This window comes from Zea mays, mitochondrion (genome assembly GCF_902167145.1).
Source record: "Zea mays subsp. mays mitochondrion, complete genome".
NCBI lineage: Eukaryota > Viridiplantae > Streptophyta > Magnoliopsida > Poales > Poaceae > Zea > Zea mays.
The window spans coordinates 353900-379609 of NC_007982.1; the positions used below are offsets into that span (position 1 = coordinate 353900).

General features: G+C 43.0%; 9 protein-coding genes, 1 non-coding gene and 1 pseudogene across 10 annotated transcripts; 4 read left to right on the top strand and 7 right to left on the bottom strand.

Moving 5' to 3' along the window:
- The first annotated feature begins 965 nt into the window (after nt 1-965).
- cox1 (cytochrome c oxidase subunit 1) lies at nt 966-2552 on the top strand. Its single transcript has one exon. The coding sequence runs from the start codon at nt 966-968 to the stop codon at nt 2550-2552; it is 1587 nt and encodes a 528-aa protein (YP_588386.1).
- Nucleotides 2553-2574: 22 nt separating this feature from the next.
- orf147-b (hypothetical protein) lies at nt 2575-3018 on the bottom strand. The gene has a single exon. The coding sequence runs from the start codon at nt 3016-3018 to the stop codon at nt 2575-2577; it is 444 nt and encodes a 147-aa protein (YP_588387.1).
- Nucleotides 3019-6634: 3616 nt separating this feature from the next.
- On the bottom strand, nt 6635-7888 carry orf417 (hypothetical protein). Its single transcript has one exon. It carries the CDS (start codon nt 7886-7888, stop codon nt 6635-6637), a length of 1254 nt encoding a protein of 417 aa, YP_588388.1.
- On the top strand, nt 6659-6979 carry orf106 (annotated as a pseudogene).
- Nucleotides 7889-8027: 139 nt separating the features above from the next.
- orf107-d (hypothetical protein) lies at nt 8028-8351 on the bottom strand. Its single transcript has one exon. It carries the CDS (start codon nt 8349-8351, stop codon nt 8028-8030), a length of 324 nt encoding a protein of 107 aa, YP_588389.1.
- A 551-nt stretch (nt 8352-8902) lies between these two features.
- Nucleotides 8903-9298, bottom strand: orf131-c (hypothetical protein). Its single transcript has one exon. It carries the CDS (start codon nt 9296-9298, stop codon nt 8903-8905), a length of 396 nt encoding a protein of 131 aa, YP_588390.1.
- A 5862-nt stretch (nt 9299-15160) lies between these two features.
- Nucleotides 15161-15514, top strand: orf117-d (hypothetical protein). The gene has a single exon. It carries the CDS (start codon nt 15161-15163, stop codon nt 15512-15514), a length of 354 nt encoding a protein of 117 aa, YP_588391.1.
- Nucleotides 15515-18970: 3456 nt separating this feature from the next.
- Nucleotides 18971-19294, bottom strand: orf107-b (hypothetical protein). Its single transcript has one exon. It carries the CDS (start codon nt 19292-19294, stop codon nt 18971-18973), a length of 324 nt encoding a protein of 107 aa, YP_588392.1.
- Nucleotides 19295-21035: 1741 nt separating this feature from the next.
- orf99-f (hypothetical protein) lies at nt 21036-21335 on the top strand. The gene has a single exon. It carries the CDS (start codon nt 21036-21038, stop codon nt 21333-21335), a length of 300 nt encoding a protein of 99 aa, YP_588393.1.
- Nucleotides 21336-22314: 979 nt separating this feature from the next.
- Nucleotides 22315-22704, bottom strand: orf129-a (hypothetical protein). Its single transcript has one exon. The coding sequence runs from the start codon at nt 22702-22704 to the stop codon at nt 22315-22317; it is 390 nt and encodes a 129-aa protein (YP_588394.1).
- Nucleotides 22705-24049: 1345 nt separating this feature from the next.
- trnS-b lies at nt 24050-24136 on the bottom strand. Its single transcript has one exon. It is a non-coding gene; the product is annotated as a tRNA-Ser (tRNA).
- Between the last annotated feature and the right edge of the window lie 1574 nt (nt 24137-25710).

Here is a 25710-nt window from a genome sequence, read left to right on the forward strand (position 1 = left end):
TCAAACCCATATGGCGCGTCGTCAACCCAATTTGCCAAGCGTCAATCTCAATCTTCCAAAAAAAAGGAAACTAGCTATCTAGAGGAAACTAACTATCTCTATCTAGAAGAAGCTGAGAAAGGTACCGCTGTCTATGAAGCAAGGTCAGAATGTGCCGCTAAGATCCCAGCCAGGCTATGATAGCAGGAATAAGAAATTGCCATAGGGGAATCCATTCATTCTCGACCATACAGGGAGTTTAGTTTCGAGGATAGCGTATTCGTCCGAAGTCGTATTAGTTGGCATTGTCACTGGAACAGTTTCCTTGATATCATCTGTGGGCTCTCCATTGGTTTGGTCCGGCATCTTAGGTTTCGCAGGATCACTTCACTTAACTTATTTCATTTCGAGAAAGAGAACGATTCTTCTTCGATCTAGAAAGAACGATTCTTCTTCGAAGCATGAACCAACCCGCACCTGCCCTCAAAGCAGATACGAATCACGGAAACTTTGCCTCTTCTGAAGCGCAGAACCAGAAAACCCACGGCCTGCTGCTTGATTAGAAAAAGGAGATCCACGGCCTGTGAGTAACTACGCCATGTTACGAATCACAGCCTGACTTCCTCTAGATGAAAGCATAGGTAGTGACGACCTATTGTTTTCTTCTCAGCGGACCCAATGAGTAACTACGCCATGTTACGAATAAAAGCGAGGGAAAATCGGATGAGCAACTTTTGCAGCTATATGAAATGCACTTTGGAAAATCAGGTCTTGAGGACGAAAAACACGATAAAATGGACTTGCCTACTTTTGCACCGAAGAAACTCATAAGTAATCCAATTTCCGAGGACACGAACGGAAGTAAGCTGTTTTTGGTATTCGTATCGGAATTAGCCAGAAGAAGAAACCATTTTCACTGCCCTTCATTCTTTGGCCTGCCTGCCTTAGTGGCCCCTCTCTGATAAGGTTTTCAAAACGAAAAAAAAATGACAAATCTGGTCCGATGGCTCTTCTCCACTAACCACAAGGATATCGGTACTCTATATTTCATCTTCGGTGCCATTGCAGGAGTGATGGGCACATGCTTCTCCGTACTGATTCGTATGGAATTAGCCCGACCCGGCGATCAAATTCTTGGTGGGAATCATCAACTTTATAATGTTTTAATAACGGCTCACGCTTTTTTAATGATCTTTTTTATGGTTATGCCGGCGATGATAGGTGGATTTGGGAATTGGTTTGTTCCGATTCTGATAGGTGCACCTGACATGGCATTTCCACGATTAAATAATATATCATTCTGGTTGTTGCCACCAAGTCTCTTGCTCCTATTAAGCTCAGCCTTAGTAGAAGTGGGCAGCGGCACTGGGTGGACGGTCTATCCGCCCTTAAGTGGTATTACCAGCCATTCTGGAGGAGCAGTTGATTTAGCAATTTTTAGTCTTCATCTATCAGGTGTTTCATCAATTTTAGGTTCTATCAATTTTATAACTACTATCTTCAACATGCGTGGACCTGGAATGACTATGCATAGATTACCACTTTTTGTGTGGTCCGTTTTAGTGACAGCATTCCTACTTTTATTATCACTTCCGGTACTGGCAGGGGCAATTACAATGTTATTAACCGATCGAAACTTTAATACAACCTTTTTTGATCCAGCAGGAGGGGGAGACCCAATATTATACCAGCATCTCTTTTGGTTCTTCGGTCATCCAGAGGTGTATATTCTCATTCTGCCTGGATTCGGTATTATTAGTCATATCGTATCGACCTTTTCAAGAAAACCGGTCTTCGGGTATCTAGGCATGGTTTATGCCATGATAAGTATAGGTGTTCTTGGATTTCTAGTTTGGGCTCATCATATGTTTACTGTGGGCTTAGACGTTGATACGCGTGCCTACTTCACCGCAGCTACCATGATCATAGCTGTGCCCACTGGAATCAAAATCTTTAGTTGGATCGCTACCATGTGGGGAGGTTCGATACAATACAAAACACCCATGTTATTTGCTGTAGGGTTCATCTTTTTGTTCACCATAGGAGGGCTCACTGGAATAGTTCTAGCAAACTCTGGGCTAGACATTGCTCTACATGATACTTATTATGTGGTTGCACATTTCCATTATGTACTTTCTATGGGAGCCGTTTTTGCTTTATTTGCTGGATTTTACTATTGGGTGGGTAAAATCTTTGGTCGGACATATCCTGAAACTTTAGGCCAAATCCATTTTTGGATCACTTTTTTCGGGGTTAATCTGACCTTCTTTCCCATGCATTTCTTAGGGCTTTCGGGTATGCCACGTCGCATTCCAGATTATCCAGATGCTTACGCCGGATGGAATGCTCTGAGCAGTTTCGGTTCTTATATATCCGTAGTTGGGATTCGTCGTTTCTTCGTAGTTGTCGCAATCACTTCAAGCAGTGGAAAGAACAAAAGATGTGCGGAAAGTCCTTGGGCTGTTGAGCAGAATCCAACCACACTAGAATGGTTGGTACAAAGCCCTCCAGCCTTTCATACTTTTGGAGAACTTCCAACTATCAAAGAAACTAGAAACCAATCCAGTTGCTAGAAATCCATCATTAGCGAGACAATTATTTTTCTTTTCTTTTGATTTGTTTGGGCTTTGCCTTAACCGAAGCTATTGCATTGTTTGCACTTATGAGGGATCTTATTTGTGTTCTAAAATATTCGAGTAAAGTATGAAAGGCTGGAGCAACACTTCTCAATGCCACTTCCGGAAACAAATTCGTCGTGAATAAATAGAATAGCGGAATAAATAGAATAGGTTGGACATAGTTCCTTGTAGGATGAGTGGATACGTAACATAACCATTGGGGAGGCTTGATGTTTCCGTTCGTGGCGGGACATCCATCCCTCCCCTCACTTGAGTTTTGTAGGAAGTAAAGTGTCTCATATTCCATTCCATTCCAGTAGTATGAGCTTATTTCCTTTCCGATTCCGAGGCCACCATCTAGTGAGTGATTGGTATACTGCGGATGGTGGGAAAGAAGAGTGGGTAAGTGGGCTTCTTTCATGGGTTCGATTGGCTGGTTTTGACTGCCCTATTTTGCAGGATAGAAGAACTGTTTAATACTTTGGATCATGGATAATAAGCTGCTCTTGCAAAAGTGCCAGTGGTATAAAAGAAAAACTTCTCGACTTGGCAGATTCATTTCCTTTCTTTCGTCCTATGTTTGTGCAGGGGCCCCCGGTACCTGAATAGAGCGTGGATATTTATGGACGGGTCTAATCTCGTCGACATGCCACCCTCTCCTTTCAGTCGAGCATTTCACTCTCTCCTGTCGCTTTATTCGAGAATGCGAACACCTTAGCGCCCTCTACGCTCCTCCTTCCAATTGTTCGATCGTAGAATTGCACAAAAAAAGATTGAGAATCACCGATTGAACTCAGTAGAAGGTTTTCCCTGACTAAAGAGGCCTATGGAATAGAGGCGCGCAGCGTGGAAAGAATGGAAATTGCAAGTGCAAGACGGTAAAAACCGGGCTAGTTCTGCGTCGGTCATCATGCAACTTGACCACATGAAATTGGGGCGTCTCATTTCCGTGAGAATTGTAGTTGCATTCTCCTTGTGGAGAAGTCAAAGTGCCATAAAGGGTCGATCCATTCTATCTATTTAGAGGAGGGTGAGCCTACGACCACCAATTGCTTATCTCCAATTACCAATTGCAGCAGACTTGGACTAATGGAATTGCTTGAAGTGAAGACCAGTGAACAAAATGACAAAAAAGAATTGTTTACCTCTTTCGAGTTTCCACATTCTGGGCACAGCTAAGCGTTTAGTTTAGGCACATATTGGGTTTCAGACAGATAGGGAAGGTCAGCATGGGTTGACTGGGATCCCTCTGTTTCACTAGACTGGGGAGACGAGAACTATAGAATCTAAGGCGGCCCAGAGAAAGCAAGAGTGAGTTGCCCGGCCAAGCCCGTTGATTTGCTTCAGAACGAAGGTATTCGATTATTCCTGGGATGGGAGACATTGTGGATCTCTCGAGGACTATGAAGACCAAGGAGTCATGACTAATGATCCCGTACTTAGTGTGTACTGGTTTAGTAGGGAAGCCTTGCCTTTACCAGCTAAAGGGAAATAGGTGTGCTGGCTGCAGTGGAAAAGATCATATAATATAAGAAAGAAAGGGGTCGTCCCAAACTTGTGGAGTGCGATGGGGGACTTGGATCTAGTGCCGAGTGAGGAGCTTTGCGGAGCCTACTCCGGTAGACATATTCCGCAGCGAGATATTGAGTGCTGTCCGTGCTAAGGATAAGGACAGGTTAGGTTAGCTCTGATGGTGGGACATGCTGAGCGCACCCTAATCATCTTTGAATAAATAGCCCTCCACATTAGTGAATCCAAATCCAGAATACACATCCAAGGAAATGAGCATACTTCTTGGAACTACTAGAGAGTTCAAAACCTCTTGTCCCTTGGGCATAAATGATCAATTCTGTGAAAGGTTAGGCTAGTTGGTCCGGCGGAATGGAAACATTAGGGCTTGATTGACATACTCGAGACTTAGCAATCTGGGTTTCTTGGACTAGTTTTGTCAATGGGCTAAGACGAGATCCTACGGTTCACTTTTCTATCTTTAGCATTCCACTTCACTCCACAAGGGGAATCATGGATGAACAAGACAAACCGGGCCTACTCCTTCCCAATCTTCTGAACACTACTTATGATTTTCGCTACGGCACTTGAGTTGGATATCTTAGAGAGTCTAAGCCCGTACTCTGAGGTTGGTGAAGGGAAGTGAAACGTAAGCGAGGTTTCGAAGAAACGATAGAAAAATCGATTTAGACTAGTCTCCCTCCTCTCTATATTATCTGAAATGTTCCAAACCAAAGTAGGAACTGCTGGGATGGGAATAGGACCAGCCAATCCGTCGTGCTTTGATAGCGTGCCAGCCGAGCGACTAGCTTGTCAGGTAATATGCATTTCCAGGTCAGCAAGTAGGTAAGCTGCGGTGGGGGGCCTGACTGGCGCAACTAAAGCCCCCGAGGAGAAGATCAAGGGGAAAGACGCCGAAGTCGTCAATCCATTGTATGAATCATGGATGGCAACTGATCAACAGGTACTCGGATACTTGTTGCTTGCAATGACTAAAGAAATTCTTGTGCAAGTCTCCGCCTGCCGCACAGCTGCCGAAGTCTGGAGTGTCCTTGAGACAACCTTCTCATCTGTGACGAAGGCGCGCGTCGTCAATAGTCAATACAAGAATCGCGCTCTCCAGCTTGAAGAAAGGCGACCTATCTATCACCGAATATGTCGGGAAGATGCGGGCGCTTGGAGTGGAGATGTCCAACGCTGGCAAGCCGATCGACGATGAAGACCTTGTCTCCTACATCCTGGCAGGCCTCGACGACGACTACAACTAGGTTGTGACCACACTGAAGAACCGATCTATATACTGTGGGGGAAGCCTACGCGCAACCCCTAAGCTTCGAGCAGCGCAGGGAACTGCTCCATGGCTCAAGTTATCACTCATCCTCGACACACATTGTCCCTCGAGCTTATCCAAAAAAACCCTTATCTCCGGATGTACATTACCGGAAAGCAATATAGCAACTGATAGTTTAATAATAAATCGAACTATTGATTGAAGGTCAAAAGCTACTGTTCATCCAGATCAGTGAGAGATGGGGCCAATCCCTGGCTCGAACGGTTTACGAATAGGTTTCCAATCTAGATTGATATCCTGCCCGTAGGGAATATGTATTTATTGGCCAAACCAACGTCTGTGCAGAAATATGACATTAATCAAGCTTTATTTCAGAAAAAAAAACAGGAATAATGGTTTAAGTGTTCTAATTCTTCAGTACATTCAGGGAAAGAAGCCCGCCGACCCACTCTTCTTTCACCCTCCATCACCCCCAACAACTAGGGGGAAGTGAAGGAGGGGCCTCGGAATAACTTATTCTTATATATTTGATAAAGATAGTTATCCTACACGTGTTATAACTTTGTTTTTTAACAATGAATACAGTAATCGTAGTTACTGTGCAATCGCTTCAGTTCATACATCATACTATTGTGTCCATCCATACTATACTATTGGCATGGTGATTTATGAAATCATAGTATAGTAGTGACGTAATATTTATTTTATATTATTCTTATAATCATTTATTCTCTTAGTCTTTTGGGGGACTAAAACGCTTAAGCAGTCAACTATAATATCTTGAGGAAAGTAATAAAGTTCTCTTTCATATTCATATATAGTATGTTCTGTGTTATACAATTCATTATGGGAGTCGTAGACTTTGCCTATTTGCTCAATAAATCCTTGTGTAGTAGGAGATAGGAGATCATATCTTAGCTGCTTAGCTCGATATATAATATTGTCATACATGAATTTATTAATTATAAATATGGGGTGTCCCAATCGAATCGAGTCATTGCTTTCCTATATAGGCTTGGGAATGCTGCGCCATACAATGGTGTTGTGATGAAATTATCATGAACTGTGTATACAGGTACTGTATTATTACCAGATTCATATTCATCCATTAGAATATCAATAAAATGAATTACAGTTAAGGCATCCTTCTGATGGATGAAGTTAGCAAAAGTGGAACTAGTGTTCTTCCGAGTATTCTTTTTGTTCGTGGGTATTCGTAGCGTTACGACTGATTTTTTCATTTTAGGATTAGAACCATGCCATGGGTTTGGTATTTAACAGTTATTTTGACAGGTTCCATGATTATATAATCTTGGACTGTAATCCAGTATTCTGTGGAATATATAACTGGTTTATTGATAAAACCACTAACCCAGCTAATACTTGCAACCAAATGCATGAGGTTCCTCATATCTTTATATTCAGATTCCCAGAAATTGTAACATTCTTTAATAATAGTTTTTAAATCTTCTACTACCATATAACTACCAATCTTTCCCAGCAGATCAATAGCTGTGCTAAATTTGGATTTCCCATACACAATAGGCATAAAGATATTTTTGATGATATCACGATCAAATAAGCTACACACATATCTGGTGATAATATGTTCACCGTATTTCCGTTCAATATATTTCTTAAAATCAGAGTCAATAATTTCATAAATATTATTTATTTTATTATTCTCACTTATAAGATTAGTATTTCTAGCCATGGTAATATTACCCAGTAAATAACTCAACATTTGATATGCACTTGCTGATGCGTCCAGGTGAATTGGTGTTCTAGCAATCTTATCAGAGTCACGGTTTTTTAGTGTAATAACACTCGAGAGAAACTGAAATGGGTGTCTAGCCTTACGTGCTAGATTAGCCAATCTGTCTAGCACGATATCAGCCTTATTACTATTTAAGTCAGGACACTCATGTATATTTTTAATAAACCATATTATACCTTCATTATAATTCTTCCAATATTTGGAATAATGGAAAGCTGTTGAAGCCATAAAGGTTCGTATGCCCTGACTACCTTTATCTGGGGGTGTATCTGTCACCCCACTTTGCGCAAAGAGTATGAGAGATCTAACAAGATCTCGTTCGTGGTAATGAAAAGGACCATATCGGTAATTTCGTCCCCTAAAGTCCAAAAACGTTGGGAAATACAAATTGTAATTTTGTAAAGCATCAGCTAGTTTTAAAATGTATTGCTCGTAGCAGGCAGACTGAATGTTTTTTATCCAAATGTTGATCAAGTCTTTTAAAGAAAAATATTTTTTCATTTCTTTGTCATTCAAGTAATGATGTTTTAGTCTTACAGTCCCCTCCGTTCTATCAATAGAAGCAAGAATGCTAGGCATGAGAAGCCCTGATGCATGGTATATATCCTTACATTTTACCAAATGACATAATAATTTTGTATTTATTTGATATGGCACACTCTGTAACTTGTTTATTACACGGGTTAGTCGAGCTGTTTTTTCATCACTCACCATATAATATATATGTTAAAACGCTCTTCATCGTGTGTAGATAACAGGGTTGAGGTATTGGTATAATGACCAAGTACTTCTGGGTCAGAAGATAAGTACCCACCCGTTAGATCCCTCAGTTTGGTTGTTACTCTGTCGTTATTCAGCCGTTTGGGTCTGCGATTCCTCCATTCAATTCAAGTGGTGGACACACCATAGGTAATGCTATATGGAGCGGTAGCTCCTTAATGTCAAATACACACCTAACATAGGTGATATACTTTGCATACTTACCTTTTTTAGGGCTCTTGATATCACCATGAGGATGGTAGATCTCAACCAAATTCCTATTATTTAGCCAGGTAAATAGGGTACTCCCTATATTATACAGCTCTTTAGAGCTATCTGATTTATTGCTTTTATTATTAGCTTCTTCTTTCGGAATATCAGTTGTCTGATTAAGACTATCATCTGTCACCTCAGCCATAGTCTCAACAACAGAATCTGGGAAGTTGATAGAGGATTCTCTAATTCAGCTCTCATTATTCGTGTAATTTCTTACGTTTATGTCTAATTCAGCTACTAAAGTAGACAGACGTACACTTTTTTGTTCCAGTGCAAAAACATTAAAGTGCTTGCTTAGCACCCATATAACAATAGTTTCAATTGTATATGTCCCCATTGCTCTGACTATAACCTTATCTGACTCATTTTGTAATTTATCAAGAAGATAATCCATATAAAATCTTTATTGAAGAATAATACCTTCAACTGTGGTATATTATTATATATAGTATTTTCTTTACAGTGAAGAGTCATATCTTCCACTTTGAGTTGTATATTTCTGAATTCTGAATCTGATAGATCTTCTCTCCATGAGTTTTTGATAAACTAAAAAACTTTATAAGTCAGTTTTTCCTCTCTCTTATTATCAAGTGATTCTGTTTCGTAGGACTTCATGAGGGTATCCCAGAACTGATAAAGTAGATCTAACATCTCAGTAGTGTACTTACCATTCTTTTCTTTGGGCACCCAAAATTAGGAGTTATACCTCCTAGTTTTTGATTCCCACTCCTCAAATACAGTTTGGTTTTGAGATTCTATCATTTTTTTACTGATCTCTTGATCATCGCGTTCTCTTACTGTATTATCAAGCTCGATGACAGGAGCGCTGCTTTCCCTAAAAGGATCCAGTACAGGGTTAGGTTTTTCCTGGGATAGTTGTTTCACAACATTGTCTACATATTCTTCAGCTTGAGCAATTTCTTCTTCTCTAGCTTTAGCTTTAGCTTTCGCTTTTTCTGCTCTAGTTGCTGCTTTAGAGAAAGCTTTAGCTTTCGCTTTTTCTGCTCTAGTTTTTTTTGAATAACACCGTGAAATTATCATATTAATTTGAAATAAATAAGAGCCTTTCATTAAAAAGAGCATTTTCATTTTTATTTTATTTTCTTAAAACTTATCATATCGTCCGGTGGTGGATATTCCAATCATATAAGAGTATCAACTTTATTTATAGTAATGATACTAATGATGTGTCTTTACCTTGGCTTGATCTAGTAGTTAGTTACTAGATCCGACACCCGGATCTTTGTGTGAATCTAATATTGATGCTCGGTATTTGAATCCGTTCTGCAAATCAATATTAGATTAATTGGTTTGTACCTTTATAATATCGCTTAATCGGGAGGTTACTTTTTACCAATGAAGATCTCTCGAGCTGCTCAAAGATCTTTAAGTGGCTTAGCTTACGAGGTAGACTTGATCATGATCCATATCCAACCTTCTCCCATCTGCTTCTGTCTCTAAAGATTAGAGTCATCGACGCGATTCAAGTCCAGTGCTGATAAAATCCTGCTGTCCAGTTCGGGAAAGCAAGTGATTGATTAGTTCCATTGGTCTATTGGCTTCAGCTTCCAGTCTACCTCATTTCTATCAAAATGATCTGGTGTCTTTAGCGCGTACTACCAGTTAAGGAGCCATATCCGAGGCTCTATCAGCTGTTATACCCTCCTGGGCAAGCGTGTTATTGAGGGCTCTTTATCCCGTTTTTACACTAAAGGGATAGGGTGAAGAGCGACCTCGATAGGGAGCACGAGCGATGCAAGCAACAGGAGGACAAGACAAGCCAATGGGATGAAGCCCTTATCAGGTCCATCTTTGATGAGAGGGCAGTAAAGAAAAGAGGTTCTTGGGCTGTCTCACATAGCCTAGCTTTTGGTCGGCTCTCTCGCTATATCCACCCGGATATCGCTTCGTTCACCTACTCTGAGCGGGGTATTTTCCAGTCAGGGATTTCTCCCCATTCCGAGTAAGAGTAATTCACTCTCGTCTGTTTGCCAAAAATGCGGGGTCTAATTTGTTGATTCTCGGATACGAAGATATCAAATGGGATACATCAAACTGGCATGTCCAGTGACTCATGTGTGGTATTTGAAAGGTCTTCCTAGTTATATTATATCGCGAATCTTTTAAATAAACCCCTTAAGAAATTGGAGGGCCTAGTATACGGCGATTTCTCTTTTGCTAGGCCCAGCGCTAAAAAACCTACTTTCTTACGATTACGGGGTTTATTCGAAGATGAAATTGCATCTTGTAACCACAGCATTTCTCCCTTTTTTTCTACCCCAGGCTTTGTTTCGAAATCGGGAAATTGCGACAGGCCTTTTATTCATAACATTAGTAGTTACTCATTGGGTGCTATTAGAGAACAATTAGCGGATTTGGATTTGCGAATTATTTTATTATAGAGAATTCCGTGGTGGAATGGAAGGAATTAGAAGACGAGGGGTATAGTGGAGATGAATGGGAAGGGATGGCAGGAACAAGGTAGGGCTTCGGCTCTTCTTTATCGGTATCGGTAGTCTTTCTTGCTATAGGTAATGTCTTGACTTCGTTGATGGTTGCAGGAACTGCTTCAGTTTCACAGGCCCCTTTCAGAACGATATGTAGTAGCTCATCCTAATTGAAGTATTTCATTCTGGCGAGCGTTCCTTTCATTGGAAATCTTATGAGTGTCTTTCCTGGTTTTTAAAGACGGGTTTTCATATGCCGTCTGCGCTTGGCTTCGGCTGTAGAAAGAAGTCCCTTTCTCTCAGGCAAGAGGAGCCTTATCCAGGATTCGCTCTAGCCGCTTGACTTATCTGCTTTTGGCTCTAAGGGTATCACTCTGTCTTTTTTCTATCTTTTCAAACTATTAAGATTCTGCTTTTCCAGAGGACTCTAACTACAAGGTATTGCTTCGAATGGCCCCGTATAAATAGATTTCAGAAGGAATTGACTGCCATTATTGTTTCCGTATCTGGCACTGCTCAATCCTCTATGGAAACAACGGTACTTCCGTTCCTTTCATATCCTGCCTTGCCAAAGAAAGCGCTATTGAATTCCAAACATGCGCTCGATGACTTGATCACGAACGATACAGCCCTTATCTTATCGATAGTTCAGCATTCAAGTTAAGCATGAAAGAGAACGGGGGTAGGTCAAGCTAAACCAGAACAATCCGCGCTAGTAGCTCAAAGCAAGAAAACGTATGCTAGTGACTAAGGCGCAATCCAACTGCTCTATAAAGGCTCTGCTTGTGCTATTGCCCCTTACGAAAGTCCAGGAAAGGATGGATAAGAGGATGAGTTAGGGAATCCTACGTAGGTACGAAATGAAATCCACTCCTAAACTTAGTTGTATTGGTATTGGCCTGCCACCTAGCTAGAATAGAAGGAAGAATCTCGTAAATCTAGATTAAGTAGCACAAGCTGATTTAGAAGGATCAAGTAAGATGAAATTTCAATGACCCAAAGGAAGGTGTGTTTGCTTAAGGATGGGGATCCGGTTGTGCCGTGCCGGCCCCGGGAATCGGCGAACTACGCTACACAGTCAGATACCTAAGCGAACGGATAAGGGAAAGCCCGCTATATTATATATAGTAATCACCTGCCAAAAGGAAAGCCTGACCGAGAATAATAATAGGTCTATGCGCCGAACAAGCAACGGTATATTAGAGATAGTAAGGAGTTGTATACACGGGGGTATGCATTCATGTCACGCTTTCTGTGTGATAAGAGGTTGCTAGCTAGCAAGTATAGAAACAGGAGATATGCGTAGTTAACAGAAGCAAGGGAATATGCGTGAGTTGATTTGAGAGTTTTTTTGAGAAAAAGCAATTTGGAAAATGCATTGCATTTTCAAGGGATTGCCAAGCTAGGCTAGGGATCGTCCGCGGGTATCAGATCAGGAATATCGTATTTATCTCTTCTAATCTAGATCCCACTTCCCTCCACTTCTTGCCTCACGCCCGTCAAACCTGACTCCACATTAACGACTGTCCTTCCACCCAATTCCCCGCACCCTTGCATCACATCTCCAACCCCTGCCTCCACGCGATCTTCCACAATCGTACCCCCCACCTCTGAAGCTTGCATAACCCCCGACGAACCTGTCTGCACCTGCGGGCCCGCGCTTACATCATTGGCATCGCATGATTAAACATCAGCACGCGCACTTCCCTCCGTTTTCGATGCCGACAGGGGGCTGCTAGGGGGTGTCAAGTTTCGTTTCGGTCGTGTCAGACGACATGCAGGGGGGCAATGGCTGCCAACGGAATCTATAATAATTCGATACTAGGTCAACTGTACCATCGGACTTGTAAGAACATGTAAAATGTACGAGGTTGTACCAGCTGTGTGCAGTCCTCCGGCACGGGTTAAGTGTCCTGCATAGATCTTCCCCTCTCTCCCAACCCAAAGAAGAGATGTTCGCTTCATAGCCTTCTCTTCCGAGATAAACCCTACAAAGGATCCTAATCGTGCTAGCCTTTCATGGACTCTTCTTGGATTTCCTTTCAGCTGCGCCCAGCACCTCTCTAGTTTCTCTACGAGATGGAGATGGCTCATTCTCTAGTTTTCCTACGAGATATAAGTCAGTTTCTATCGTACTTTGAAGTTCAGGAAGGAGTTATTAATTAAGACGAAGAAGAACTGGGTGGGGATATGCCTTTCCCATAACAATAGAAAGAATCAAAGCCAATATACACTATAACTATAGAGGCCTACCTATGAAAAGTGAGATGAGAGCTTTGTGCTAATAATTGATTATAAAGGTGTACCTATCGACCCCAGGTAATTAATGCCCTATCCTTCTACTTGAAAAACGTTACGTTAGACTTGACCAACTGTTAATACCAATCCGGCAGCAATAACTACTACTAATGCATATTCATATCCCACTAGTAGACTTAGCAGACTGTGACCTAGCCAGTCTATTTGTTGACAACAGACCAGTACTATCCATCAATGCCACAAAGACCATAGACGACCTCTATTTCGTGGAAGAACTCCTTCTCATATGATGCAGGGCAATAAGACCAACTGCCCGCCCTACCTAGTGAGAAGAAAGCTTATAAATATAAGCATAAACGAATTCCTAGCCGAGCCCTATACTTACCTGCTTGTACGGTCAATGCCCTAGTAGACATCAACTTGTTCATAAACTCCAGCCTTATCTACGCTGCTTTACCCGACCCAGGTGACCTACTTTCTCAGATGAGAGATTCGGCGGAGTAGTAGGAAGTCCCTGTGGAGAACTAGAAGACAAAACGAATATAGCGGACCAAGCAATGAATGACCTAGCCTAGGTAGTCCTATGTTTGACCAATGCTGCCTTGTATGTCTTGATCCAAGATTTCTCAGCAAAAAAAGACATGGGATTATTGATCAATTCACCATCCTCTTCATCTGAGTGTGCTTCCACTTTATCGTTTGTGGCATGTGCATTATGCAACAAGTAGATTCCTGATAAATGAACCTTCTCCACAGGACCAGCAGGTACCTCAGCAGTCCACTACTACTACTGCTGGACAGCCTAGTTCTTCTACACCACCAGCTATAGCTCCTAATGATCCATCATCAATCAGTTCGACTTCAGTTCCACCTACCAAGCCGAAGCAGCCATTTCCAGAACGGTTTGAGAAGTCAAGTGAAGACAAGCAGTTTGCTAAGTTTCTTGAGATGATTCAAGATGCGCAGATTACCATCCCCATCCTTGATGCTGTCTTACATGTTCCGATGTATGCAAAGTTCTTTAAGGACAAAGAAGCGAAACATTAACGAGCCAGAAGTGGTTACTCTTACTAATACTCTTACTCTTACTAATACTAAGGTTGATTTAAGTTTCTCTGGTTCTTGATTGAGTCTTTGTCTTGCAGTTGCAGGAGTGATGTCAAACCTCTTGCTTGAGTTGTCTGTATTGGAAGTCGTGTAAGCGGCTTCTTCCGAATTTGCCTTGCCTCCGGGTCTAGTACGTATGAAAAGATGTCAGCGTCGTGGCGATTGCCTTTCCTGGTCTGGTGGTGAAGGATTCTATTCCCGAGCGGCTAAGGTCCAATCCGGTATTCTATTTCGTCTGTGCGAGCATTAAAACCAACCATTGCCGACGTCCTCATATTCTCTAATTTGGCTAATCTCCGTGCATTAGCAGGTTAAGCAAATCGATTCCAACTCAGTGGCAGATAGGCTGCAACATTTCTTTCCTAATAACTAAGACTTTCTTTACTACTTTACCAACCCATATCACGCTAACTGATACTGTGCCTAGTGATTGATGAAGGTCACAGAGGAGTAAGAATAGCAAAGCCTACAAATAATGTGATAAGAGTTCGGTTTGGCGTGGCTGGACATTTAGGATTAGCTTACTTGGCGCTATCCACAGTTACCACCTTTTCAACCACATCATCTCTTTTACTTTCTCTCGAAGCTTCTAGCCAGCGAAAGCCTAGTGAATCCAGAGCCATCTTCCTTCCTATTAGCTCTCTCTCAGGGATTCGAATGCCCATTGGCATTATTAAAAACAAGTGCCCAGCCCAACTTGCTTGCATATCTCGGGAACTCTTGAAACATAAGGAATAGGAGGATGCTTCGATTCTCTTGTTGTCGACTAAGCGGAGCGGGGTTCTAATGAGACAGACGCGTATTTCACCCTTTAGATTCCCTTTTGCTCCCTCGATCAACGTTAGAATCTTTCTCCCGGTACGGGAAGTTGAAAGCCAGCGTTCGGCACAATAGCTCCGCGAAAAGACTCGCTCAGGCTATCTTCCTTGAAAAGTATCTACTTATCATATCAAATCAAACTGAGCACTCCTGGCTGATTGCAAGCCGGTTTCAACACCGGTAGCACCCAACTCACAACTCTCTTCTAATCTAATCTTGGTTCGCTTCTCGCTGATCCGACTCCCTATCGCCAAATTGTCGGTGCTCTACAGTACTTCACTTTTACAAGACCTGATATCTCATATGCAGTAAACCTAGCATGTCAGTTCATGCAACACCCACGAGATTTGCACTGGCAAGCATTAAAGCGTATTTTTCGGGATTTAAAGGGTACATTATGGCCTCCAACTTTATTATGGACCCTTTGATTCAATCCTTTTTTCTCCTCGAAAGCTTGCTTCTTTTATCTGCCGAAATTCTTCATTACGTCAATAGCAGCCGGATCTTTATGCGAATCATTCTTTTCTTACTAAGCCCATCCGAGTTAAGACGTCAGGAAAGGACTGGCAAGAAAGCCATTGGCTGGGTCTCAAAAATGAAAGCATATACTGATGGCAGTATTTATAGGTACAAGGCCCGCCTCGTCGCCAAAGGGTATACTCAGATTGGGTGAGGGTATTGACTACCATTATACATTTGCTCTTGTGGCCAAGTGAGTAACTCTTCGAGTTTGACATGTAGTGCACTTCTCGAAAATCGATGAAAGGGCAGGGAACACCCCAAGGAAAAGCTATCCAACTACTATTTCCTATTCTGCTTTGCTTAGTCCCAAGCCTTAATGGATCACTTCTTCAAGCGCCTCATATGGGCCTTGGGTATCTTCCCTACTTGACGTCACTTGCCGCAAGCTAGTATTCGAATTCTTAATGATACGTAGTAAAAACAAATCGGTTGATTCATCAACGACTTCCTAGCTAGGAGGACTACCCTCTTTATTGACTTCGCTACTGAGACCACTTCCAAGTAAGAGCGCAAGCCGACCGAGCATACCTTCTTTGCAAGCCGTGGTCCCACAACGGACCGAAATGGCCATCAGAAAGCAGATTCATTTTCTGATAGAAAAAGCCACTTTCTCGATTCAAGATCTCCGCTTCCTCTCCTTATTTGGATCATGTGCATTTTAGCCTGATTTCTATTTCTAGTTCTAGACTCCTCTCAAACTAGCCTTTTTGAGGGTTCAAACTGAGATTGAATATTCATAGTCTCAAATGGGTTCTACCTCTAGGTTTCTTTACTCCACTTTGAATTTTCATAGATTATTTCAGGTAGGTAAGGAGGCCCGTATTCCCTCCGCTATATCTCATTCCTGGATTTGCCTGCCTCTATATGGCCTCTATATATCTAGTAGGAGATTGAGTAGCACTTGACTAGATTGACTGGTGCGTGCGCATTTCCGAATTGCATTTCTTTGACTGACTTGTATTTCCTATATTTCCTTTGGGATTTTCATGGCCTTACAGAGTGAGTTAAGTGACTTGGAGTTAGTTATTTCCCGGATTCCTCGCAACAAAGAGATTGGTTCCTGGTCCTCATTATTATTGTAAGTGAGTGATGCTTTTTCTTAGAGCTCTGCGCGCGCTCTTCTTTCGAGAAGGCTATATATATATATTGGAACTTCCCCTACTAAAAAGTACTGCAGGAAACCATTCTTTTCTTCTGATACGCCCACTTTTTTTATAGCTAGGTGCCGCCCGCCCGGGACCAAGGCAGGCTATAGTATAGGCGGATTGCCCAACCGATCATAATCATAGGTTCAACCACACCAGAAAAGTGTTTATACATTTGGAAGACTTACTACACTGGAACCTAGATATCAACTAAACTAGGAAGTAGAAGCTAGGGCAGAGCCGTTTGGCAGGCTGCCCTCCGTCAATCAAAGATAGCTGTCCAGAAAGAAAGCTGGGAAAGGTACCAGCCCCAGGTGAAGAATAGGAAGTCCTATCAAGCAAGAGTTCGGACGGCGTTAATCGAAGAGCTTACCGGTCTGTGTTCCATCAATGCCCTTCTGACTGGCCTGAGAGTTGGGTGATTAGCGAAAAGAAAAGCACTAGCCACGGACCAAGGAGCAGTGTGAATCGAACAATGCATGAAAATGAATGATTGGCTTCTTGTCCTGCACCCGCCCCTTTTGCCAATCTAGTAAATTGGACCTCGGATCTGATAATGGCTAGTTGATACATACGGAGTTATAAGGTCGACCCTCACTTCCTTCAATGAAAGCTAGGGCTAAGGGTTATTGGAATAAGGATTCCGGCTGGTTAGGTTAAGGGAATATCTAGGTCTGCTTACTTCTTCAGCTAATGAGTCTCCTTCTTCCAGGTTCCAAAGCGTAGGCCAAGGACCCGGACCTCGATCCGTCAATAGAAATACTCCAACCAGAAAGTAAGAAGGAAGGCTAGTAGTAGGCAGATAAGAAAGGTAGAAGCATGGCAGTCGTCGGATAAGAAAAGAGGAAACCCGGGTGAAAGGAAAAATGAAATACTGGAATCCGTTCGCTACTCTTGTTAACCCTCACTCTGACTAGGGTTGTCCCACCAACCCGATGCTATGATCATGATACGATTTACCGGACTAGCCGGCATACGCTCACTTCCTTCAATCAACACAACTGTGAAGTCGTATTGCATTGCATCTCGGGTCAGGTTGACTTGACTGGTTTCCTTGACTTGTTTCAAAAGAGACTGCTCTAAGGGAGGGGCTACTTTTGCTTGTGCTTGTGAGTCTTCATAGAACCTTGCTTTCGAGCTAGAACGAAGCGCTGGTAGACTAGCTTCTTTTTTGCAGCGGAAAGAAACAAACTCAAGGAAAGGATAGGATAGCCAGTAGAGAAGAAAGGATAGGAAAAGGAAAGGTATACTTTTCACAGCCGACAAGCTTTCATTTAAGCCCTAAAGAACTAGCTTCCTGGCGGACTTACTCACTCGATCGCCGGCTTTCAGAGGACGAAGGGCTCGTTTTTGATTCGTAACATTAGTAGTTACTCATTGGAAGAGAACTCGGTAGTGAATCAAATCTCTTTTCTGCTCTTCACTTCAAGTAGGTGGCCATGGACTTGCCTACTTTCCCTATTATAGTATAGTATAGGGGACCAGAAGTTTTGAATTGTCAATAGGCTTTCCGGAGGTCAAATAGGGTTTCGTTTTTACACTGCACTGGGCTTGATCCAAAAGCAATCGACTAGATAGAGGCTGCCATAGGCTTCAGTGATTTCTCCGTTATAGGAGAGACGCATTTCTTTTCTCGAACTAGTTTTGAAGCCCTGCCAAGATAGATAGAGAAAGATAGGTGCCGCTTGCTCCACGTGTGGCCAGGAAGACTCCCAGAATTTCTATATGTCAAATACCCGGGGAATGTGAACTATTCGAAATCCAGATTAGAGTTTCCTTCGGCAAAATCAGATGAAGTAGTTTTGGCACTAAGGGAAGCATACTTTTCTCAGACCAAAAGACCATCTCTAGAGGAAAAATCTGCTATAAAGCGAAAATCGCGGGAAAACGGACTTGGTAACTTTTCCAGCTATACGAAACAGACTTGATTCTTATCAGCTGGCTCTCCATCGAGAGAAAATCTGCTTGTCAACTTTTGGACCATGGTGAGCATCACTTGATCAGATCTTAGGACTCTCTATCGAGGAAAAACGAAATTCTGTGGTCCCGGCGAGATCAAGTTTTAGAATCTATCGTCTTCCGTTACGAGATATCGTTTCTATCTATGACATTCTATGTATGCAGAGGGACCTGGCCAATGGGGAAGAAGAACTTGTCGAAGGATCTCCATACCTAGAGGTACCGGTGATTCACCAGATCTAATCTAGAGTCGTAGTCAACGTCTTTAGGAAAGATGAGTGACCTTGGCATAGGTTTGCTGCTTACGGTTTCAAGTAAAGACAGTTTCCTATTCGTAGGTTTCAGGGTTACTCTTCTGGCTTGAAGGGTTACTCGTATTGGTTCTTCTGTTTGCTGGTCCAGAAAGGGAAAAGGTTGATTACTCATTGGCTAAAGGGAAGGTTGATTACTCATTGGCTGGCTGTGCTAGTGAACTACCTCCAACTATGGTTATGGTATGGTTACTACTGTAAAGTAAAGTAAAGTAAAGTAAAGTAAAGGTGCCGGAAATAATCTAGTATTTTCCTCACCTCAGTAGGAAGGATTTGTGGTTCCTCATAGCATTTCCACCATATGTTGCATTTCTGTATTCGAATTTGAGATAGCGAGTCAAGGTATTCTTCCTCAGTCTCGTATTCTCCATTCGAAGCGCCGTGTATTCGTTCTCTGTTCCGGAGAAAGCACTCGTTTCGTTTGTTCCGGCTCGTGATTCGCGTATTGGTATTGTTCAGTTCGCTAGGATAGTGGGAACTGACACATTGATTCGTAGCAGAAGCGCCGTATGCCATTCCATACAAAGCAGTGGTCAAAATCGATTCCTCGTATTCTGGTTCTGGTTCTGGGAAACAGGTCTTTCGTATCGAGAAGTGATAAGTCTTTGGTAATCTTGGTAATCAGAAGTGGCAACTCGGCAATCGTCCAAGGAAGATTCATAGGATTGGTCTCTTAGGAAAACAAGCATCTCAATCAAGTATCAAGTCAAAGTCATCTGAGTTCCCGCTTTCGCCTAGACAGCAATCCAATTCTCACTTCTGCTTTCCAAAGAAAGACAGCATTCCAATGAGTCACGTATAATGTGACGAATAAAAGGATGTTCGTGTAGCAGCACTCCTATAGTGTCTGAGTATGGAAAGCCAGGCCTGTCGCATATAGTGGGAAAACAAGCCTACCCTCCTCGGCAAACCGGAATCAAGATTGCTTTCATTTTCCCGGTGTTTTCGTCCATCCTCCAATTTCACTAAAGAAAATGGGCTTCTGGAAATGAGAGTTTTGCAGTAGTTCCAAATAGTGAGATGAACTTTTCCAAAAAGCAATCGACTCTCCCTAGGTAAAAACCAATTATGGACTTTGCCATCTATATGATCCGCACTTTTCTCATTGGAAATCCAATGAGTCACGTATAATGTGACGAATAAAAGTTAGGCAAAATTGACTTGATGCCCAAAATCCCAGTAAAATGAAGAAGTCGAACCTGTCAACCAGAGAGCACCATTTCTATATGAACAATTGAGATTCACACATTACGCTATCCATTCCTGGGCCATTTACTTGACTTGAGCTTGACTTGAATTTACGTAGATGAGCATCTCTTTTGCATTTGGAGTAGTGTAGTGACTTGCCTGTCCTCCCTTAATCAGTACAGCTAGGAACCTCGAAACCTGAGAAGAGATCGGGTTAGAAGATCCGACCTGCCGCGTTGGGAGGAAGATAATTGGAGGACTAGTACCGGATCGTAAGCATTGGTGCTTCATAGGTCACAAGTGAAGGAGAAGAAATCCAAACCTAAGCTTTCTTTCTTGATAACGAAGCAGCAGGAGATTCCTCTCTGTTTTCCACCCGCAACGCAAGGTACTTTATTGCTTTGCTAGCATTCCATCCAGATAGATACCATTTATCGATCTTTAGAGGCTTGAGAGGTCGGGGCAGATTATCGACCCGACCGAATCAGTCTATCCCCACCTGTAGCGGAAGTAGAAAAATAAAATAGATATAGCTATTTCTTATAACATTTCTGATCTGATATTGCTGGCAGTAACCATTGTAGCCAAAGAAAGTGAGAAAGAAAGAAACTAATAGAAGTCGAAGACGCGGAATGGTAGTGAATAGAAGGGAAGAGATGGGCTGTACAACTCTTACTAGGAAAACAAGCATCTCAATCAAGATAGCAGACGAGATGTAGAGAAGCAAAGCACTCATTGCCGTGGGAACCTTAACTTGAGCGGGGAAGAGATTTACAAGATCAGCAAACTAGGAGCCCCATAATCTGAGGAAGGCCATGGCTAATCCTCCAAATAAGATAAGGGAATTCGCTTAGGTTCTTTTTCTCAAGAGAGCAAGCCGCAGGGATGGATCAAGCAGTAGAAGGGAAAGGGATATCCCTGTCATCAAAGCCAAGAGACCACGGTGCACAATAAGGATTCAAGGCCAAAGTGCAAGAACAAATAATATAGCAAGTGCACAATTCATAAAGACCATTCAGGCTCACTACAGTATACTAGAGCACCAGCTGCTCACTTGTTCACAAAACATATGAATAGGCATCCAAAGGAAATAGGCAAGTCTCACCTCCTATCACTTTTCGATACGAAAGATCCAATATGGGCGATCACTACAATTGGGTTTGTTCGAGGCAGAGCTATTAGTAACTTTTCTACCCAAGGAAGGTTCCTTCACCAGGCGTATGCACCGAAAGTACGAATAATTAGACCTGCTGCCATTCTTAAAACGCACCTGTGTCACTACAGTTCAAAACTGCAACAAAACAGATGCATAATGAGACCGAGGAACCCATACCATTACCGATGGGAGGCCCACAAAAGAAAGCTATGATTAGGAATCCGGGAGTGGTTTAAGCTCGTCAAAGAAAAGAAAAGGAGTTGTTAGCGATTCTCGTCAAGGAAGTGTTCCCTCGACTCGACCCTCCTCGTTCGGTAGAGTACACATATTAACTCGAAATGCAGCAGAAGACACCTATTTAATCGATTAATATCCAAACGATCCTATGGAAAGCAGATTCGGATTGATTTCCTAGACCCACACAGAAAACAGCCCATATTTCAACCAGAAATGAACGAATAAAGGCAACTCCAGGAAAAACCTGGTACCCGTTACTTCGACCAGATCCCAATGGATCCGTACAGGGTGATTTGAACTGCTCCTCTCGAGAAGATCGACGGAGCTGAGCTAACTTGTGAGACGGAGCTCACTTCTGAGATAGAGCTGTCTTCTTTCTCTGCGGCAGGGCAGTGCACCCACCCATCTCTTCCTCTGTCCAAATGATCCACCTGATTGGTCCTTTCGGGCATATAGAGTCAGTCTCATCCAGAGCATCACGAGCTTCACCACTACAACCATCTGACATTCATGCACGAATCCATCCCTCGCACTTTGTTTCGCTAGCTGCCCTACCTCGCTCGTAATGGTGCCAGTGCCGGCTCGATGGTGGACTCGGGAATGGTCAATCCAGATGTAGAGAGCTCCCTAAAAGGAAACCTGTTTTCATCAAAGACAACATGTCTGGAAATCCAAATTCTGTTAGTTGGTATATGAAGGCAGCGGTAACCTTTCTGTTGTGGTGCATAACCAAGAAAAATACACGGCATCGAACGAGGCTGAAGCTTGTGATCAATGTAAGGTCTGAGGTGAGGCTGTCTGAGAATACGAAGATTCGGGTCTTTATGAAACAATTGTGTGAAGGGAGAGAGAGAAGAAGAAGAGGCGCGGAGCGATTGATGAGATAGACCACACTTGCAAATATTTCATCCCAAAAGGAACCGGGATAGAAGCGTGTTGCATAACAGCAAGGCCGCTAAGGTAATGTGTCTATGTTTGCGCTTGGCCACTCCGTTTTGCTGAGGAGTGTACGGACAACTGGTTTTATGAATGAGTTGTGGGAAAAGGCGAGAGGGCGCGAAGCGTGAATGGAACCATGAGACAAGGCCGCAGGAGAAGAGCCAATGTGGGATATTTTCATACCAGTACCATCTCCACTCCACTCCAATGGTGAGAGTATCTGAACCAGCATAAGCAAAATAAGAGGACAGGTGCGAAGCAAGTCACCGGTGACATGATGAGAAGCTCCTGAGTCTAAGAGCCACTCAGTCGACTGAGGTAGAGAAGGCACTGATGAAATCTGAGACGGCACTGGTTGCGCAACTAAGGCGTGAGCGAGGGTCTCTTTGTGGTGGTCTTTCACCATCTTCCTTTTGATTGGCCTATATCTTAGAATCCGGTCTTTCGCTGTTCCCACAGTCCCTTAGTCCCGTACCGGCTGTCGGTCTATCTCATATTCGCAGAAGAAGGAACTTGCCATGCTGGAAGTGTAATTAAGTAGGCGGCTGGTCGTAGAATAGTCTTTGAAGTAAGTGCTGTTGCAGTTGTAGAACCATTGATTCTTCCTCGCAAACCTTTCATCCCCGCTGTCTAGCTCTCTCCTAGTCCAAAGCGAATTCCATCGTATCCGCCTTTGAGGAAAAGACCGAATCCGTCTTTGAGCCATCCTAAGAAATCCTCGTAGGTAATCTCCGCAAACCGGCATCCAATAGAGTTTTGAGTTGTCTGTCTCTTTATTGCCTAGAACTGGCCAATGAGGTTGATCCAAACAGATCCATGGAAGTATCACAATAAACAGATGCAAGAGAGAAATCGAACTAGGAAATCCACGGAAGGGAAGATAGCCACCTCGAATCCTGAGACCTATTAGACTTCCACTAGACTAGGAAATATCTCAAAAGATCCTCGGCATGGTTCCTTGCGGCAGGGTTGATACGGTTTCTTGGTCAGGTTGGTAAAACTGACGGATAAAGACTGGGTTTTGTGTTGAACACATAGCACGATGGGCCTTGTGAGTTCCCTGAAAGGAATGATTGTGAACAAATTTACGATTCCTCTTCATCGTCATCTATCTTTGTGGCTTAAACCTGAATCCTGTTTGCGATGTTAGTACTGTGATATCTACTGACCCATGTACGCAGCAAGGGTCGATCGGATGCTGATTTCAGCTCCCATATAAAAGAAAGCAAGGCAGTCATGAAAAACTGTCATGCTTTGTTAAAATGATTTTAAGTTCAGACCAATCTGTTATTCAAAGATCTACTTTTACAGATACAGATCATACTTCACCTTAATTTTGCGATGACTAAAATATTGCAAAAACGATTTACTTATACCCGTACCCGTCGAGAGTTTCTTTCTATATGATAATTCGAGATTGCTCTACCGGACCTGAATACTTGATTCATTAAGGTCGTCACCCTATACCCGGAAGTCTCTATCGTTTTCTTTGTCTGTTAAGCGGGTTAGGACTCCCTAAATCAAACAGCAATCGCTGTTTATCAACCACTCACGGCGACACCGAGATCTTCGACTTAGCTCCCTCCCACAGGTCATCCCCCCGGGGCGGAAGATAACGAAAGGGAGACAAAGTCCTAACTAAATCAACACACAATAACCTAAACCTTCTACCCATTCCATCCATCATATCCGTCGAGTCGAGGAGATTCGTTCTTATCTATAGATAAGGCAAGAGAGAACTTATGCCCTCGCGGATGGAGAGGGATTCGAACCCCCGGTATTCCTATCAATACTTCGGTTTTCAAGACCGACTCTTTCAACCGCTCAGACATCCATCCCTGCGCTCGCCCGCCCTATCTATCTGCGCGCTGGCAGGTAGGGGCAACTCTATGTGATTCGCTACGCTTACTTGCGCCCCACCCCGTAAGCTGACTCTATTGCCTAGCACACTTTTCCGGTAGTACGAATCGCTACGCTTCGCTTCTTTCTATATGATAATATGCACCGTCGGTTGCTGCGCTCCCTGCGGGTAATAGCAAGAGAGTGAAGAACGAACGATCCTAAAAAAAGTAAGCAGTGAATGAGTCCGACTCGAGTTCGTGAGTCAAAGGCGTGGCAAGAGAGCGAGTTCGACTCGCGAACGATCCGCAAGTGAAGGACCGATCCTTTAACGCCAGTACTGTTGCGAGACTGGTACTTGGCGGCTCACGAGCAACATATAGACTAAGGTTGCCCATCACTCCCTCGCTCCTTTTTGAAGGCCCACCGCTCCCCCTTTCTTTAAGTATCTATCCCGGCTTGCATTTTGGGGCGAGTACTACAGTTCCTCCATAATCACACAGAACGCCCAGCTTCGCAGAGCTGCTCTCTCCCCAGTCCACAGCAAGGTGTGGAATCTGGATCTACTGTGTGTTCTTACTCTATTGGATCAAGTCAGATACTAAGCCTTCTACTACTACTACTACTACTTAGGTTAGGAGATAAAATGCTAAATTTCAGAGATTGGACTCTCTTACTGTGTTTTTTCAGGGCTGTTCCCGAGCCAGGTTCCCTGGATCCATTCTGACCTAAATGGATGAATGAAGAAGGGGGCGAGCAGATACGACGGCCACACACTTCTTTTTAGCCGAATAAAGCCGGATCTACTACACGGCTAGGATCAGAGAAAGATTGAGAAAGCAAGATCAAACCTACTCTACTGTCGATTCAAAAGGTAAACTGCCCCCGAAGACTACTTTATTTTATCAATGAATGGATCAAAGAAGGAGGCTCTATCTATGTCATCGTATATAAGGGAAGAAGCCCGCCCCTGACCTAAATGGATGAATGAAGAAGCTAGCCCGGGTAGGGTAGACTTTAAGAGCTCTTGCTCTGCCTATCCGTCTCGCTCCGTCTTGGAGGAAAGATACGAAGGGCCTACTCTTTTCATTAAAGCCCTACTCTTAATATAATAATAGTGAAAGCCTCCTTCTCTTACCTACTTTGACTCATATCTTCGGTATACCTCAATACAAGACAAGCACTGGAAAGGATATTCAAGAAAAACCGGGCTATCGCCCTATCTAAGCGGGTTTCCCCTCTCCTCTACGGGAGTCCTCTTTTAGTCTATTTCAGTTCCTGTGTCTATCGCTATCGCCCTATTCTCTCTCAATTGCCTATCCTTTTCAAATGAGGGGGAGTACCTTTTCTTTAGCTTCCAACATGAAAGATTGACCCCCTAAAGTGCCAGATATGCAAGTTTGATGAAGGACTACTTACTTAGCTAAGCTAAAGTGAACTTCTGACTAAAAAAAAAGTGGACTAAAAGAGAACAACAAAAGAGAGATCACTTTCGACGATTAAACAGCACTTTTATATCCAGATTGGAACTGGACTTGAACCTTCATATCCAGATTTCACTCCACTTTCACTT